At 56.8% G+C, this 14,791-nt stretch overlaps 1 protein-coding gene across 3 annotated transcripts in view; it reads right to left on the bottom strand.

Moving 5' to 3' along the window:
* The window catches only part of DLG3 (discs large MAGUK scaffold protein 3), a gene marked incomplete at its 5' end in the record, with an annotated part of 78,035 nt that overhangs the window by 27,217 nt on the left and 36,027 nt on the right, over positions 1–14,791 (bottom strand). For 2 of the 3 annotated variants that reach the window (XM_082323370.1, XM_082323371.1), the window contains 3 exons: positions 341–465; positions 3,584–3,634; positions 11,381–11,434. In XM_082323370.1, the coding sequence (XP_082179496.1) occupies positions 341–465; positions 3,584–3,634; positions 11,381–11,434 (230 nt within the window). The remainder of the gene's footprint in view (positions 1–340; positions 466–3,583; positions 3,635–11,380; positions 11,435–14,791) is intronic. The other variant, XM_082323372.1, reaches the window with a different exon arrangement.

The raw sequence follows: 14,791 nt of genomic DNA, 5'->3' as shown, positions 1-14,791 counted from the left end.
CGGGGTCCCTCCCAAAGGGGGAGGCAGTGGGGCTGGTCCCCATGGTGCGACCCTGGTGGAGAAGGGAGGTGAGGGGAAAGGCTGGATCCTGCCCTGGGCTGCAGGGGGAAGGATAGGAGCCGGAGCCTGGTGCAGGGAGGGGAGGAGGGGTGGCTGCAGATGGGAGGCTGGTGGCAGGGGACTGTGGGCATCCCTGCACTGAGGGGACCTGGCTGTGGGGAAGGGACTGGGAGGGCCAGGGATCATGGCGGGGGTGTGGGGCAGGAGCTGCCTAGAGGCTCCTTGGGGAGATCCCGGGTGACACACTGATGGGGCTGCTCTCCTGGCCCTGTACACTCACCCCAGACGGCCGTCCATGGCTGCCGCTCCCCCAGGGATGATTTTGGTGATGAAGATACCCGGGTCATCTGGAATGTGGGGGTTGTCGATTCCTCCCGCTATGCTGAAGCCGAGGCCGGAGTTACCCTGTGGGAAATCAAACACCGTGTCTTTCCCCTGTGGGCAATCGCTTGCTGCTTGGCCTCCCGAAGTGGTTCCCTCCCAGCCGCGGCTGCCCAGGGCATGGGAGCCCTTACAGCATCTGTCGCGCCCCAGGGTGCCGGGCTCAGGGGGCAGAGGGCTGCGTGGCCAGAGGGGAGGCTGGCGCTCATCAGCCGAGGCGCTCGGTGCAGCAGCACGGAGCACCGAACAGATGGAGTGGGAGAGTGGGAGCTGCCGAGGACCTCCCTCGCCGCCGCGTCTCCACTGAGAGACTCTGAGGCAGGCAGTGAGCTGGGCGAAGAGGGGGTGGTCCTTGGCGGAGAAAACCTCCCCTTGCTGGCTGCTCCCCAGGAGGAGACACCGATGCTGCAGCCCACAGAGCAGCGGGGCTTGTGCCAGTCACCAGCATCCCACCCCTGCCCCCCTACACCCTGGGATGCAGCCCCGGCACAGAGCCAACCCAGGGACCAGCAGTGCTGATGCCAAAATTCGCAGGACTGGGTGGAGGGGGCTGTCAGGATGAAGCGGGGTCTCCAGTTCTGCCTCCTCTTCCTCCTGGACATGCTTGGAGCATCACTTGAGCTTCATCCTGCTGAAGTCTGCCCGGGGGGGAATGCAGGGGCTGTGCCACCTCTCCAGCCCCATCCCGGCAGCTTCCCAGGATGAGTGGCCGTGGCTCTGCACTGCCTCTCCTGTTTACAGGATCCCCATTAGTGACACACTCACAGGCGTTGCTTCCAGCTCTGTGCTTGATGCAAGTGGACAATTCCTGCTTTTTCTGCTCTGCCTTGAAAATCAGATGGCTCCCCGCCTTGTTTTCTCATGCGGAAGAGCTGACACTTAGTCACATCCTATCATGCCTGCCTCTCCGGTACACAAACGGGCTCAGGCCAAGCACTCTCCCGGCTGCCCACAGCCCCAGTGCTCAGCGTGAGGTGATGGGGAGCTCTGCCCTTCTGGGGGACCTGTGGCTGGGAGGGCCACACCGGAGCTCAGGCTCCCTGGGCTCATCTCGCACCAGCAGCCAGCTGGGGCTCGTGCTTCTCCCCAGCAATTTGGGCTCAGTGTCAGCTCTTGGGGCGATGCAGAGGTCTCCGCTCTGACTTTTTGCCACTCATGACACAGCACGTGGCGTCTCCAGGAGCCACCGATGCCTCTCACTACGCAATGCTCCTGGATGCTCTCCTGCCAGCTGGGATTTGGCCAGCACATGATGAGGCGGCACTCAACGGTGAAAGGTCTGAGGCCGCTCTCTTTCCTCTAAGCTGGCTTCTGGTTACCCTGTGCCCAGCTCAAAAAAGCTGCTTACTGTCACCGGAGACCCAGCCTGGCCCCAGCAAGGCAGGAGAGACTGTGCAAAATGGTCTCCAGCCATTCCTTGTGCCTGTCTATGGAAGGGTGTGCTCTGATGCTAGCTACAAAACCTGGAAAAGATCCAGGAGGTGTTTATTTTTATTTTGATAAACCTTGAAATGGAGTTCAAGGGATTTCTTAGCTGGCATTGGGGCTGATGTAGACACAGGGGCAGCTCCTGCTGTGGACACATGTATGGTGGGTAAACCCAAAGCCACATCCCTCTGTGGATGGCATTTCCTCAGTTATTGCCCCCAAAACGCTGCTGCATTTGCCCTTGTCTTTACAACAAGGACAAGGATTAATAACAGTGACAGACCAGCAATTTCAGGGTACACTGAGGTCATCTCTGGGAGTGAAACACCCCAGCAAGGGGAGAGCCTCACCCGCAGGCACCAGGGTGCTTCTCCTGCAGCAAGATGGGGCTGTTGGATCCCACTGGGGACCAGGTGAAGGGCAAGGACCTGGGTATGGTCCATGCTGGCCCTGGCTGCTAAGCACTAAAGTTCCCTCATGGTTTCTGACTGCTGGAGAGGGAATCGCTGCCTGGGGCTTTGAAATGGGGGGGGCAGCATGAGTGCTGCCTCTCAGTGCGACCCTGCCAGCTCCCCCCCTGCTCCTGCTGTGGCCTGAGGACAGAGGATGCTCTGAAGAATCCCTGAAAACAAGGCTTTTACCTCTAAATCGGGCCCTCAGCTAGAATCACTCAGCCCAAAAAGGAAGCATCCCCTGGGCTGGTTTCGTCAGGCACGCCGGGGAAGCAGTGGGTGAGGCGGCAGCCCCAGATAACCTTCCGTCCACCCACCTCTGTGATGCAGAGCCAAGGGGAGGAGGGAGATGACTAAAGGCAGAGAGGAACAGAATAACGAGCGATGCGTCTTCCCCTGCGATGCCGGCCATGCGGCAAGGCCGAGCCACCCGACGCGGCAGCGGGGAGGAGGCAAGGTGTGCCGTGGCGCACCGTGGGCAGCCTCCCACCCCGGCCATCCCCACTTGGCAGGGCTGTGCCTGCCTCTCAGAGCAAACCTTGGGACAGCTTTTCCCGCTCCCTCTCCACCCCTCCATCCCTGCCGCTCCCTGGGTGCCCAGGAAAAGCCCTCCCTGCCCTGTCTGGTGCCGGCTTGCCCCTGGATAAGCCCCATCCACGGGGGGAGTTAATTTTAGCCACAGCCGGTGTGGTGCATGCCATCAGCTCTGCGCTGCTGACAGACAAGAAAAGGCTTGAGCAGAAACCCCCCCCGTTGTGGTCCAGTTTACTAGAAAACCCATCCTTGCCACTTAGCATCCCTGGGCTGTGTACCCCGGAGCGATGAGGAGTCCAGTGGCAGGGAGGCATCGGTCCCCTATGCCCAGCTGTGGGGTGCGCCTGCCCGCACGCCTGCACAGGCAGAGCTCCCTGCACCTCCATTTTCCGGCAAAGGCGGTGACAAAGAGCCTCCCTCCCTCCCCGGCTCTGCGCTGGCAGGTTTGTGGGGGTGAAGGTGTAAATGAGGGAGGCGAGGGATAAGCCCTCCTCCCTCCCTTCTGGAGGGGTCTGCGGGGGAGGGGGGAGCAGCAAGCCCACCATCCCCATGCCGCGGGGCCGTGCAGGGAAGGCGAGCGCGACACCCCCAAAAGCCTCTGGAGAGAGCGGGGAGTGGAGACCGACCTCTCCCCATCAGCTGGCGCGTGGATGCAAGGGGTGCTGGCATGGGAGGGCGAGTGGGAAGAGGCAGCAAAGGCTGCTGGTGGGCGAGTAAAGAGCACTTACCCTTTCCAAGACGATCTCCTCGTATTTGAACATCCCATCGGTGCCATTCACCTGGGGAGAGGGAGACAGCATGTTATGGCTCTGTGCCGGTCCCGACGGGATTTGCTTTTCCCCTCTGATAGCTGAATATCAAGAATCCAACCTAAAAGCTGCACCATCACAGCTGAAAAAACCTTAAACACAATCGCTTGAGCCTGCCCTGGAATTAAACCGTGCGCTGCTTTTCTTTCTGGGCATGAGCCAAAGCCCACTGACTTTAATGCACTTCAGCGCAAAGCCTTTATTCTCCCAGCTCATTTCTCCAGCCATGAAAAGGAACACAACTGAAAGCACAAAAAGAAATAACGCCTTTGTTACGCAGCATGTAATTAACCTCGGGAATTCACTGCTGCAGGAAGGAAAGAAAGGGGGTTGGTCCATTTAAAGGAAAAAAAAATAATATCTGTACATAATAACATAATAAACACCTTTAGCAGCTTATATATTTTAAATCTTTTAGTAGCATGACTGTGTTAATGGGGAATTCAGAATAATTTATTCTACTGCATTAGTTGGGTGCAAAGGAAATGAGGTGCGAGTGTGGGGCACAGTAAGAGGGGAAAACACTGTGATGCCCTTATATAAAAAAATGGTGTAGCCTGTCTCAATGCTGTCACCATACTCATCCCCATGCTTAAAAATCTCCCATACCCACAGTGTCAAAGCAGGGGTCTGGGAAACGTAATGGCTTGAAACAAAAGGGATGCAACTGTAGGCTCTAAAATAAGAAATGGTAAATGTACAGGTCAAAACCTTCCATTGTCCCCATAAGCAACAACGCGCAGGAAAATAAGGCAGCAGTTTCAGGCTATAAACAGCTGCCAAGGTCTCAAATTTTGCAAGATTTGCAAAGCAATTGGCTATTGGAGCATCCAGAGCTGTTACACTCAACAGCAACAGTTTTGAAGGGGACTGGACTCAGCCTCACAATTTGAGTCACTCTGGGAACCAAGGGACGGGATGCAGGCAGGTCTGCACGGCACAGCAGAGGCGGCAGGGCCCAGGGCTCAGTGAACACCTCTCCCCGCGGCCCCTGGACAACGTGCAGGGTTCCTCATGTGGATTTTACATCCACCGTTAATTGATGGCTTGTAGATCATATGGAGCCACTTTCTGTATGCGCTCCATATCCCAAACCGGAGCTGCCGTGGCTTTGTTTGGACACAGGTCCCCTTATCCCGCGCCAGCATGCCAGTTGTGTCCTGCTTGCCCAGCTCTCTGCTATCTGCCCCCACGGAGGCACAGCCTGACCATCCTCCAAAACCCCACAGTGCTGGGTCGTTAGATGGAGGGGACAGCAAACACCATTTATGCTTAAGCCATCATCTGGCACCATGGAAGGAAACTCAGCGAGGTGGCTGTGAGGCCCTATTTACAGGTAGGAAGAGGAAACAGGAGTTTTTCTAGGTGGGAATAATCAGGTGCCCAGGTGGAAGAGCAGTTCTGCATGCCAGGGTCTGGGAAGGGGCTGTGCCACCTGTGACACACGCACCCTCATCCCCTGCCTGGTTCAGCCCTGGTGAGGCCAAAGCAATCCCACACCCTGTTGTGGGTATCATGCTTCAAGAAGGATGAGGTTGGGGAGAGTCTGGAGCAGAGGGATGGGATGGGGGCTCCAGGGAACACAGACTGAGGGTTGTCCCTCCTCGGATGTGCTCCGTGCCTACTGCCTCTCAGCCATGGGAAGATTTCAGGGCATGGTTCAGGGTCAGGACACCCAGATCCTCCAATATTAGGATGCTCTGATCCTCCCAGCATATTGGGAAAGGCTTTGGTCAGCTCTTGAACAGGACCCCTCTGCAAAAAAGCACCGGGAGTGGTGGGATTAACGGACAGCTGGATCTCTGACAGCCTCGGAGGGACAGGGACGCGTGACCGATGCCACCTCCTGCCACGGCACCGCACTGGGCCATGCTCCCATGGGCAGCGGGCCATTGCTTCCCTCGCCACAGGCTCCCCCTCCGCCATGGGTTGCCTTTCCCTCCTCACATTCTACCGTACTGACTAATCCTGAGTGGAGCCGGCTCGCCGGCCCGCACCACCCTCACAGCCTCCCTCTCCGCAGTCCCTGGGCTCATCTTGTCTCCGCAGTTGGTAGCCCGGCGCGTGGGGCGCAGCGTCGCCTCTCCCCGGCTTTCCAGCAACTCGGATTCCTGGCACACTTCGCTACTACACACATTGTCCTCTCTGCTTTGGCATTCAACACAGTTGCCACACAGCCAGCCATATGCACACCCACGGCCACAGAGGAACAGCACATACATACCTACAGGATGGGGATGTGCAGAAAACTTTGACAATCTGTGAGCCGTGGAGAGAGCCAGCAGCGCGCGAGCCCCGCCAAGCGAGCGGCTGCTGCCGGCAAGTTCCCGGGGCGCAGAGACACCCTGGCATGCAACCCCGTGAGGCACCTTGCTGCCAGGCAGGTGAGTTTGGGGTATCCCTGCTCCTCAAATCTCGGGGCTGCCAATGCTGAGTGGTGTTTTGCATTAGTCCCTGAAAGTGAGCGGTGTCAGCGCTGGCCTGGTGCAGCACGTGCTGGGAGCAGCCTGCTGCGGCCAGGCATGCTGGGGTCAGCCAGGCCTGACCATGAAGTTTTAGCTCTGATTATGTTTCCAAAATCCATGCAACAGAACGCCAGTTAATTGCATAAGGAAGCCAAATGGAGAACTTAATATATACCACGTAACCAAGGGAACGAGCCAACAAAGCAAACGTTCCAGTGTCGAAAAATTGAATACCAGTCACTCACTGATGGCAAAACCTCCCCATGGCACCCACCAGAGCCACCGTGACCTGGCTGTGCCACAGGCTGTTCCCCCTCTCCTTCGCTGGTGCCCTGCGCTCCTCCCCAGCTCCCGTTTGGGGCCGTCTCAGTGCTACGGGCTCGGTGGGGAGATGCTCGGCTCCATCACAGCCGGGCAGAGAGAGCACAGCCCACCCTGCTCCTGTCTCCCCATGTAACACCTGGAGAGCTGACGGGGGCGTCGGGGGCTAATTAGCTGTTCCCAGCATATCCCAATCCTAAGCACTGTCTGATTTCTCATGGAAAAGAGTAACGGTATTTTTTTCCAAGCCCTTCCCATGCAGCAAGCCCACCTGAGGGCCCAGGAAGAGGTCCCCTTCGCTGGCCTTCGCTTCCCTTTCATGTTTTAAGCAGCAGGGAAATAGTTAGTGATGATGACATTTAAATCATCAACAGAAGGCTGCAGAGTTAACACTCATTTGATAAACAGAAGAGCACACACCTTCCAGAGCTACTGCAAGCTGTCTGCAGGCTCTGCCGGCCAACACCGCACCAGCGCATGTGGAACGCGCTTTGCAATTTGCTAGAGAGTCAGGATTTGGTTTGCTTTTTTTTTTTTATATATAAAAAATGGAGGCCAAATTTAGAAGGCTAAGATGGGGTTCCTCAAACCCAACCCAAATAGCCCACCAGGTTGCAAGAGGAAACAACCTGCAGGAAGGATAACACTGCCTGCAGCCACTTTCGGAGCAGGATCTAGCCCCTATCTTGCGGTTAGGACGAGATGGGGACAGGCACCGGGACCTAGTGGCGGAGTAGCTGTGTACCAACGTAATGAAGAGAGACTGAAGGCTGGAGGGTCAGCCCTCGGCAGTGCCAGCCGGACTCAGGGGTGGAGGGAGCCTGGCGATGCCCCATGCCTGCCCCAGCGAGGGGGAAGGAGAGCAGCCCCATGCTGGGGCAGCGGGTGCGATGGGCACCTCCCTGCTGGCATGGGCACCGGCAGCGCTGGCGAGGGAGAGCTCTCCCTGCCTGCACATGGCAAGGGGCCCAGGGAAAATAGGTCAAGGGCTCCCTCCCTTCACCTCCCCACATCCACGCGCCCTGCGACAGCACCGAGACCCACTGACTTGCTTCCAGCTAACCCCTGGCCTCAGCCCCCTTGAGTGCGTTGCCCACGGTGTTGGCCTTGCGCACAGAGTAAATAAACACTGTATTTCTGGTCAGCCTTTTGCCAGAAGGCTGTGGGGACGAGCCTGCTGAGCTAGGGCAGAGGGAAGGGGTTTGAAGCCTCACAGCCCCAGAACACAGCCGGGAGGGCTCCGCAGCCATGCTGTCTGCGGGAATTGGCAGTGGGATGTGCCACTGCCAGCACTTGGGACCAAAGCATGAGGGTGGCAGTTTAGATTTTATTTTTCCTATTTTTTCAGGCTTACAAGCAAGTTTTGCCCTGTTCAAAGGCACTGGAATGTGGTGGCCACCTCTGCTGCCCCCCCACCCTGCAGCGACCATGGCTGGGGACCCTGGCAGCATAATCAGTGCTGTACAAGGAGGTTGCCTCTGCGCTCACTGGTGGCAGAGCCTGGGGCTCCCGTGGTGCTCAGTGGCCGGGATCAGGCCTGGGAAGCACTTGGCTTCCTCAGACCTGGCTTTTGGAGATCAAGTTGGTGGTGGCACCTCGCTCCTGGGCTCCAAGGATCCAGGCTATGAAACCTTCAGCTCCCCAAGGGCTTTGGAGTGACCTTCCCTGCACACTTTGGGACTGCCTGGCAGCTGTTGCCATGCACCCTGGGCAGCAAGAAGTTGTTTCAGCTTCAGAGACGCAGCTCTGAAACACAGAGACCCTGTCCGCCATGGGAATTGGGCTTCCGATGCTCTGCCTCCCTGCTATGGACCTGCTGGGCAAAACACAGAAAGGGGTGAAACTGTGAGCAAGGACCTGGAGCTGGCACAGGTGATTCCCCCCGGCACCCGTCCTTACCCTTCAAGGGATGCTTTTAATACAGCAGGAATTTTATAAGATTTGGGTGGTGGGTTCTGCGCAAGCCGCAGGCAGCAGAGCTGAGACCCGGCCCCAGTGGTGAGTGGGACCTGGTGCTGTAGCTCGTACCTTACGGTGCTGCTGGTGCCACATGCTCTTGGGGATGGAGGTGGGAGGACAGAGAGACTGAAATGTGGAGCAGACTTCTTGATAAACAGCCGGGGCCAAATTCAGCCCAGCAGCTAGTCCAATGCAATCAATGAAGCTAGAACAGGAAGGAACTAGAATACATCCATCTGTTTATCATTAAGGAAAGCATTGAATAGTTAAGTAATTAAAGACTGGAAGATGTGCCTTTAACCCTTCCAAATACATACTGTACCAACAGGCTTCAGCTTTTGGGTTTGCAAAAAAACATGCTTCCAGATTTGCCATTTTGGTGTGCTCTTCTGCAGCAAGCCCCTGGTGTGGCTCTTTTGCTGACCTGGGAAACTGCCAAACGGGAGGTTTTGGGGTGTGTTTTCCCTGTAGTCTGAGGAGCCTGGGCACCCCACAGAAGGAAAAGATGGAGCAGGGCTCATTTCCGTGCTGGTATGACATGAATCATAGAATCATAGAATCATTAAGGTTGGAAAGGACCTGTGAGATCATCGAGTCCAACCTGTTAACCTAACTGCCTGGTCCACCTCTAAACCATGTCCCTAAGAACCACATCCACACGTTTTTTTAATACTTCCAGGCACTGTGATTGTAACACTTCCCTGGGCAGTCTGTTCCAATGCCTAACCACTCTCTCATGAAGTAGAAGGCAAAAGGGTCTCCAGGCTGGAGGCTGAGAGGAATCAAAGTGAGGTGTCTCCCCTGCCCTGGGCACAGGCTCCTCCGGGCACCCTACAGGCAGCATATGCCTGGGCACGGGGCTGGTGGCCCCCATTCTGCCCAGCAGACGACTGCCACAACCTGCCCCTTCCTTTTGACCACTGCAGGGCAGCTCCGCCCTGGCATGTGCTGCTGGGGTTGAATGGATGGGGTAGGTGACTGCCATCCCCAGGGCGATGCTGCTGCCTGCTAGGGATGCAGAGCAGCCCCCGAAACCTGGCCAAAGCCACCCCAGGGACTGCAGGAAGGGAGCTCCCATCCAGTACGGCAAGAAGGAGCTGCAGCCAAGGCGCAGGGAAAAGGGGCAGATGGGGTTATGGAGCTAACAAGGTGAAGGGAGAGGTGGCGGGAGGGAGTTAATGAGATGGAGTGTGGGGAGGCAGCCAGGAGGGCAGGAAAGTGGAGAGCACTGTGGTGGGAGGAGGCGGCCGCTGGCCCCATGGGTGGGCTCCCTGCTGCTGGCTTCTGCAGGGCTTGGGAGCCTGCCTGGGGTGACAGAGCCTGTCTTTTGCCCTTGGGCTCACCTCTCTCTGCCCTTGGGCACACAGGTGGGGAGGAGGAACAAGCACGGCTGGAGCCTGGCGAAGGACGTGGTGCTGGTGGCTGCCATGGCAAGCAGGCGATGTTCCTCCAAGGGAGGGAGGGTACAAAACAGATGTGAAAGCAGACTTCCCATCCAGGAATACCTCCCTGCCCTGCCCACAGCACACCTCTCACTTGTCCCAGTCCAACCCTGTGGTGTGTCCTTCCCCTCCAGGAGACGTCGGCCTTTTTTGAGTTCCCTGTAGAAGGGCACCAGCTGGGTGAGCGTAGAGAGCAGGCTGCAACACGGCACTGCCTTGCAGCCGGAGTGCCCAGCATGCTGTGAGAAGCCTCCACCCCCACAAACACCCTGCCATGCCATGTGTTTGGAGAATGAAACCTTTGGGGACAGCAACTCTCTTCTGCCACGCTCATACAAGGCTGCTGGACCCAGGGCCACCATGCTGAGAGAGGCACCATGGCCTTCCTCCCCAGTGCCAGGTGGCTTTGGTTCAGCACCCAAGGCATAATTAAACCATACAGCCAGGGTTGCAGAGGTCTCATGTGGGCTTCCCTTCCTTTTTGTAGCTCTGCCCAACCAGCCCAGCACAGCTCTGATGCACACTGACCTCACCACAGGCTGTGGGCTGACATCTGCAGTTCTTTACAAGGAAGGTTCAACCACCAGAAGTCACCTGCAGCCATCCACCATGACTCCAAAGACAAACCAACCCCAGCTCTGAGTCCTGGTGCTGCTTCATTAATGTGGAAGGCAGCTGAAATATTTGCTGCATCAGAAGAAAACCAGGTGCAAAGCACCCAGCCCTGGCAAGCTGTCAACAGACCTCCCTTTGGGGAAAAAAAGGGGAACACCCCACGAGCATGGGGCCAGTGCTGCAGAAATCCAGACTGGCCACCCTGCTCCCTCCATCCCCCCGGCAGGAATGATTTGCAAATGTTCTGGGAAGGTATGCAGCAGCGTGCAAACCCTCTCTGCAACAAACTGAGGAGGATTATCTTTATACTATGTCAAGAGTGCCAAATGCACTGTGGCTGCAAACACTCACAGTCACCAAGCACTGCTCAGCTGCTGGCAGCCTTCACTGGGAGAGAAGCAGCATCTGATGAGTCCTGCTGCCCTGAGGACCAGCAGGTGCAATGCCAGCGAGCACCCGGAGAGCCCTGCCTCCCTCCTGAGGGGCTGGGGCTGCCAACACACGCTGAGGCCATGCAGGAAGGTAAGAGATGCCCCAGCAGAGCCTCGCAGCCACCCTGCATGGGAGGCTGAGGAAATGGCTGTGCGGGTAACCCTGAACGCAGCCAGCCCAGCTCCCCCTGCTCCTCTGATGCCTGCTTACCCCACAGTGTGCCCCTCTGAGTGCCTCCTGCCTGGTACCCTCCCTGTGCTGGAGTCCCCAGCATCGCTTGCTGATAGCCTTGGCTCTGCTGAGCATCGCCCAGCCCCAGTGAGGTTTGGGGGTGGGATGTGCTGTGGGAACGTGGTGCAGGTACCAGGCTCCTCTGCCACCTCGCTGGGGCTTCCTTGGGCTGGAGGAGCCTTTCCTGCACCGCCAAGCAGGGAAAATGCACCGCTTGTTCAAAGGAAGCGAAACAAAACCAGGAGACTTACAGAGAGCCCTTGTTCCAGCGAGTCTGTGTTCACGATAATGGGAGCAGGGTTGGCCTGTGAGGAGACAAAAGCAGGATGTCACAGAGCTGAGTGATGAACCCAGCCCTTCGTGGTGCACTGCCTCTCCCCTGGCCGTGCCACCACAGGCAAAAGACAGCAATTCTGGAAGGGCTCTGCTCTTGTCCCTCCTCCAGGTGCCCAACAACTCTGGGACAGGAGCAGGGCCACAGCATGGCTCTGGGCATCAGTCCCCTCCTCAGGCCTGGTGTGTCCCCAACACCCCATGGCCTTGGCTGCTGGGAAGGCGACAGGGAAGACTGGAAACTCTCCCAGCCTCGGGCCAGAATCCCACCAGCACCAAAATTTACTTGCAGTCCACATGACTGAGGGATTAGGAAATAGGAGGAGTAGGGAAGGAAGTCCTTCTGAAGGAGGGATATACTGCCAGCAGACCAGCCCTGAGGCCTTCACGCACCTTCCAGCAGCTGCTGCCGCCCCTCCTAAGCATGAGGCCACCATGCCCTGGGAGAGCTGGCAGCGTTTGGGCCCTCATCCTCGTTACCTACCTGCTCGGCAACCTCGGCTCATTCCCCCTCCCCCCCCGCCACGCACCCCCCCTCTCTTGCAGGGCTCCTCATAAGCCTCTCCCCGGGTCCCCCTCCTCCCGGGCTGCCCTTTGCCCAGGAGCGGTCGCCCACCGTCGGAGGGCCAGCGCAGGCGGCTGGCAGGGGGAGGCTCCCCCGGGCAGGGCGCGGGGGCGGGCGGGGTCCCGCCGCGCCGGAGCTGTCCAGCGCCGCAACCTCCTGAAGGCGCCGTGCCCCCCGCAGCCCGCGGCGCGGCCCCTGCCCCCCGGAGCAACTCAACCCCGGCCGGCTCGGCTGCTGGGGCAGGGGAGCTGGGGCAGGGAGAAGCGGCAAAAAGCGAGAAATTTAAGATTAATTACAAGGCCGACGTTCCTTGTCGGCACGCAACAGCGAGCGGTGCAAAATCTGGAAGGTCAGGGGTGAGTCAGGATTCACATCATCATTCCAAGGCTCGCGTGGAGAACAACGGCCAGAGCAAGACGGGGAAACGCTAAGAGACATGAGCTACAAGGGGAGGTGAACCCTCTGCCTTAGGGCATCAGAAACACCAGAGTCAGCGTTAGCAACAAGCAAGTCAAGGTGCGGGCTAGTGCAGCAATTCACAGGAACCACTGTCTCTCCAGTAACGCGCGTGGTTGGATTGCACAGCCCAATGGCCTCTGTGAGTCTGTGATATTTTTGCAGGAGCAGGCTACCTCCTCATTGCCCTCCTCTGGATTTATACACCCCCGACAGAGACTAACCTCCCCACATAACCCAGCATGGCAGTCCCCACCTTCTCCTGTTTTAGTTGATCGTATTTCTGGACATTTCACTCTCCTCATTTCATAGGTGGGAGAGTTAGGGGTCAACCGGATTGTGGTTTAAATCTTGCTGTGAAAGGTTCTGCTCTCATATAGATGGAGCAGGAGATAGTTAATTTGATTTATTCAGATGCTTTCTGATCTTTCCTGCAGCTGTAACTATTGGTTACAAAACCATAGTTTTTATGGCAATTAATTCTCTAGCTCAGGCAAATATGACCACTTCCAAGCACTCCTGCCAAACCCCTCCCACACACATGAGAGAATCACAATTTTCAGGTCCAATGTCTTGGGATCTCCATAGCCCAGAAGCAATGTTAAGCTGGGAATATCCCCTCTCTGGCAGTACACAGTCCTTGTATTTAATCCAGATAATTTGTGAGATAGCATATATTAAACCTGGCACTGGCTTTTATTAGTCCCCAGTGCAATTCTAGGAAGGGATTCCACATTTCAAGGCAAAAAAGAAGCACTTCTACTGCCAGCAATTAACAAACGGTGGATGTTTGAGCCTTGATGTGCCAGAGGCCAGCTCTTATTAGATGAGTTTCCAGGAAGGATGCAGAAGAGGCAGCCTAAGTGAATGTAGCCCATCACGTGCCCCATGATTTATGACATGAGTTCAACTCCACAAATGATGCTTTGGATCCTGCCCAGGGAGAAGTGCTCTGTCTGATAATGTTACAGAGGCTTTTGCAGGTCCAGCCTGAGTCCTCCACTGAGCCCCACTGCAGTGTCTTTGTTGAATTACTAATAGCCCACAAATTACATATCGCAGTGCCTCGCTCACACAGTGGTGAGCCCTAAGGACATATTTTGTCTAGCTTGCTCACTGCACACTGAGCATCCTTCGCAGCCATTCCACACTAGTGATTTTTACATCTCAAAATACTGCTAGGAGCACAATTTCCCACTCAGGCTCCAGATGGGACCCAGGAGATGCTGAATGTGAGTGGCTGCTTAAAACAAAGTCACACATGGTCAGGAGGAATTCAGACCAGGAAATCCCTGCTTGCCTCCTGTGGCCAGCTATTCCAGCTACTACAAGAAAGGTGTTTGGACATTAGCTCTGACTTCCACTTGCAAATATTCCAACATTTGCACCTTGCCTGTTCTACTCCAGAGTCAGACAAGACCCAAGACTCAGAAATAAGCAAACGGCCTGAAAATGAAAAGCCTCTGCCTCCCTCCGTCAGGCAGGCACCTGTACCGAGCCCTCTGCTAGCCACGGGAGGAGAGAGAATGTCATCATTTTTTGCTGGGCAGCAGAAGCGTGCTGGTGAATTAACCATGCCCTCAATTCTATAGGGAACGGTAAGTAATTTGTGCCCTAAGGAGCAGGGGGTTGCTGCATGCGGGGAGGGGAGGGAACAGGGCTGGAGGGAACAGGGCTGTGCATTCAGGTCACATTCAATGGGGGCTGTCAGATCTCTTCCATCTAAACCGCTTCATCACACTATTATTATTTACCAAGCCCTGTTTGTGCTTGGGGGGGTTTACAAACGGGAAGAGAAGAGGTCCAAGCCCTATGGTGCTCACCCCATGGTAGCAGGACCACCAAAGCCCAGCGGAGCTGGAGGTGCCCCAAACTCCCTCCCATCAGGCAGAGGCGCAGGGGGCTGCACAGATCCTTGGGCTCAGGGGCTGGAGGCTGCGGGGAAGGTGAGACTCAAGGAGGACCTTGGGGAGCAAGGGGGGGTCACTGCACAGATGCAGAGAGATTGATCTAGGCGCAAAGCCAGCGAGGCAGAGGACAGCTGTTGGGAAAATCTGGGCAGCAACAGGAGTCAAAGGGAACAGCAGTGAAGGGGGATGAGGTTTGAAGGTCAGGATTCAAGAGCTCTCTGGTCTCATGGGGGCTGAGAGAAGCAGAGCCTTGCGTTCACCTGTGTCGAGGCACCAGTGCCCGAACACTACACAATGGTCCTGGTGGCAGCCACAGCCCAGGTGCTAATGGAGGGAGCAGCAACCTGCCCCATGCAGCCCCCAGCGAAGGGCTTGGTCCCTGCAGAGACCCCGGGAGA

The sequence above is a fragment of the Platalea leucorodia genome, assembly GCF_965183815.1.
Source record: "Platalea leucorodia genome assembly, chromosome: 10".
In the NCBI taxonomy this organism is placed as follows: domain Eukaryota; kingdom Metazoa; phylum Chordata; class Aves; order Pelecaniformes; family Threskiornithidae; genus Platalea; species Platalea leucorodia.
This window is presented reverse-complemented; position numbering and strand designations above follow the sequence as displayed.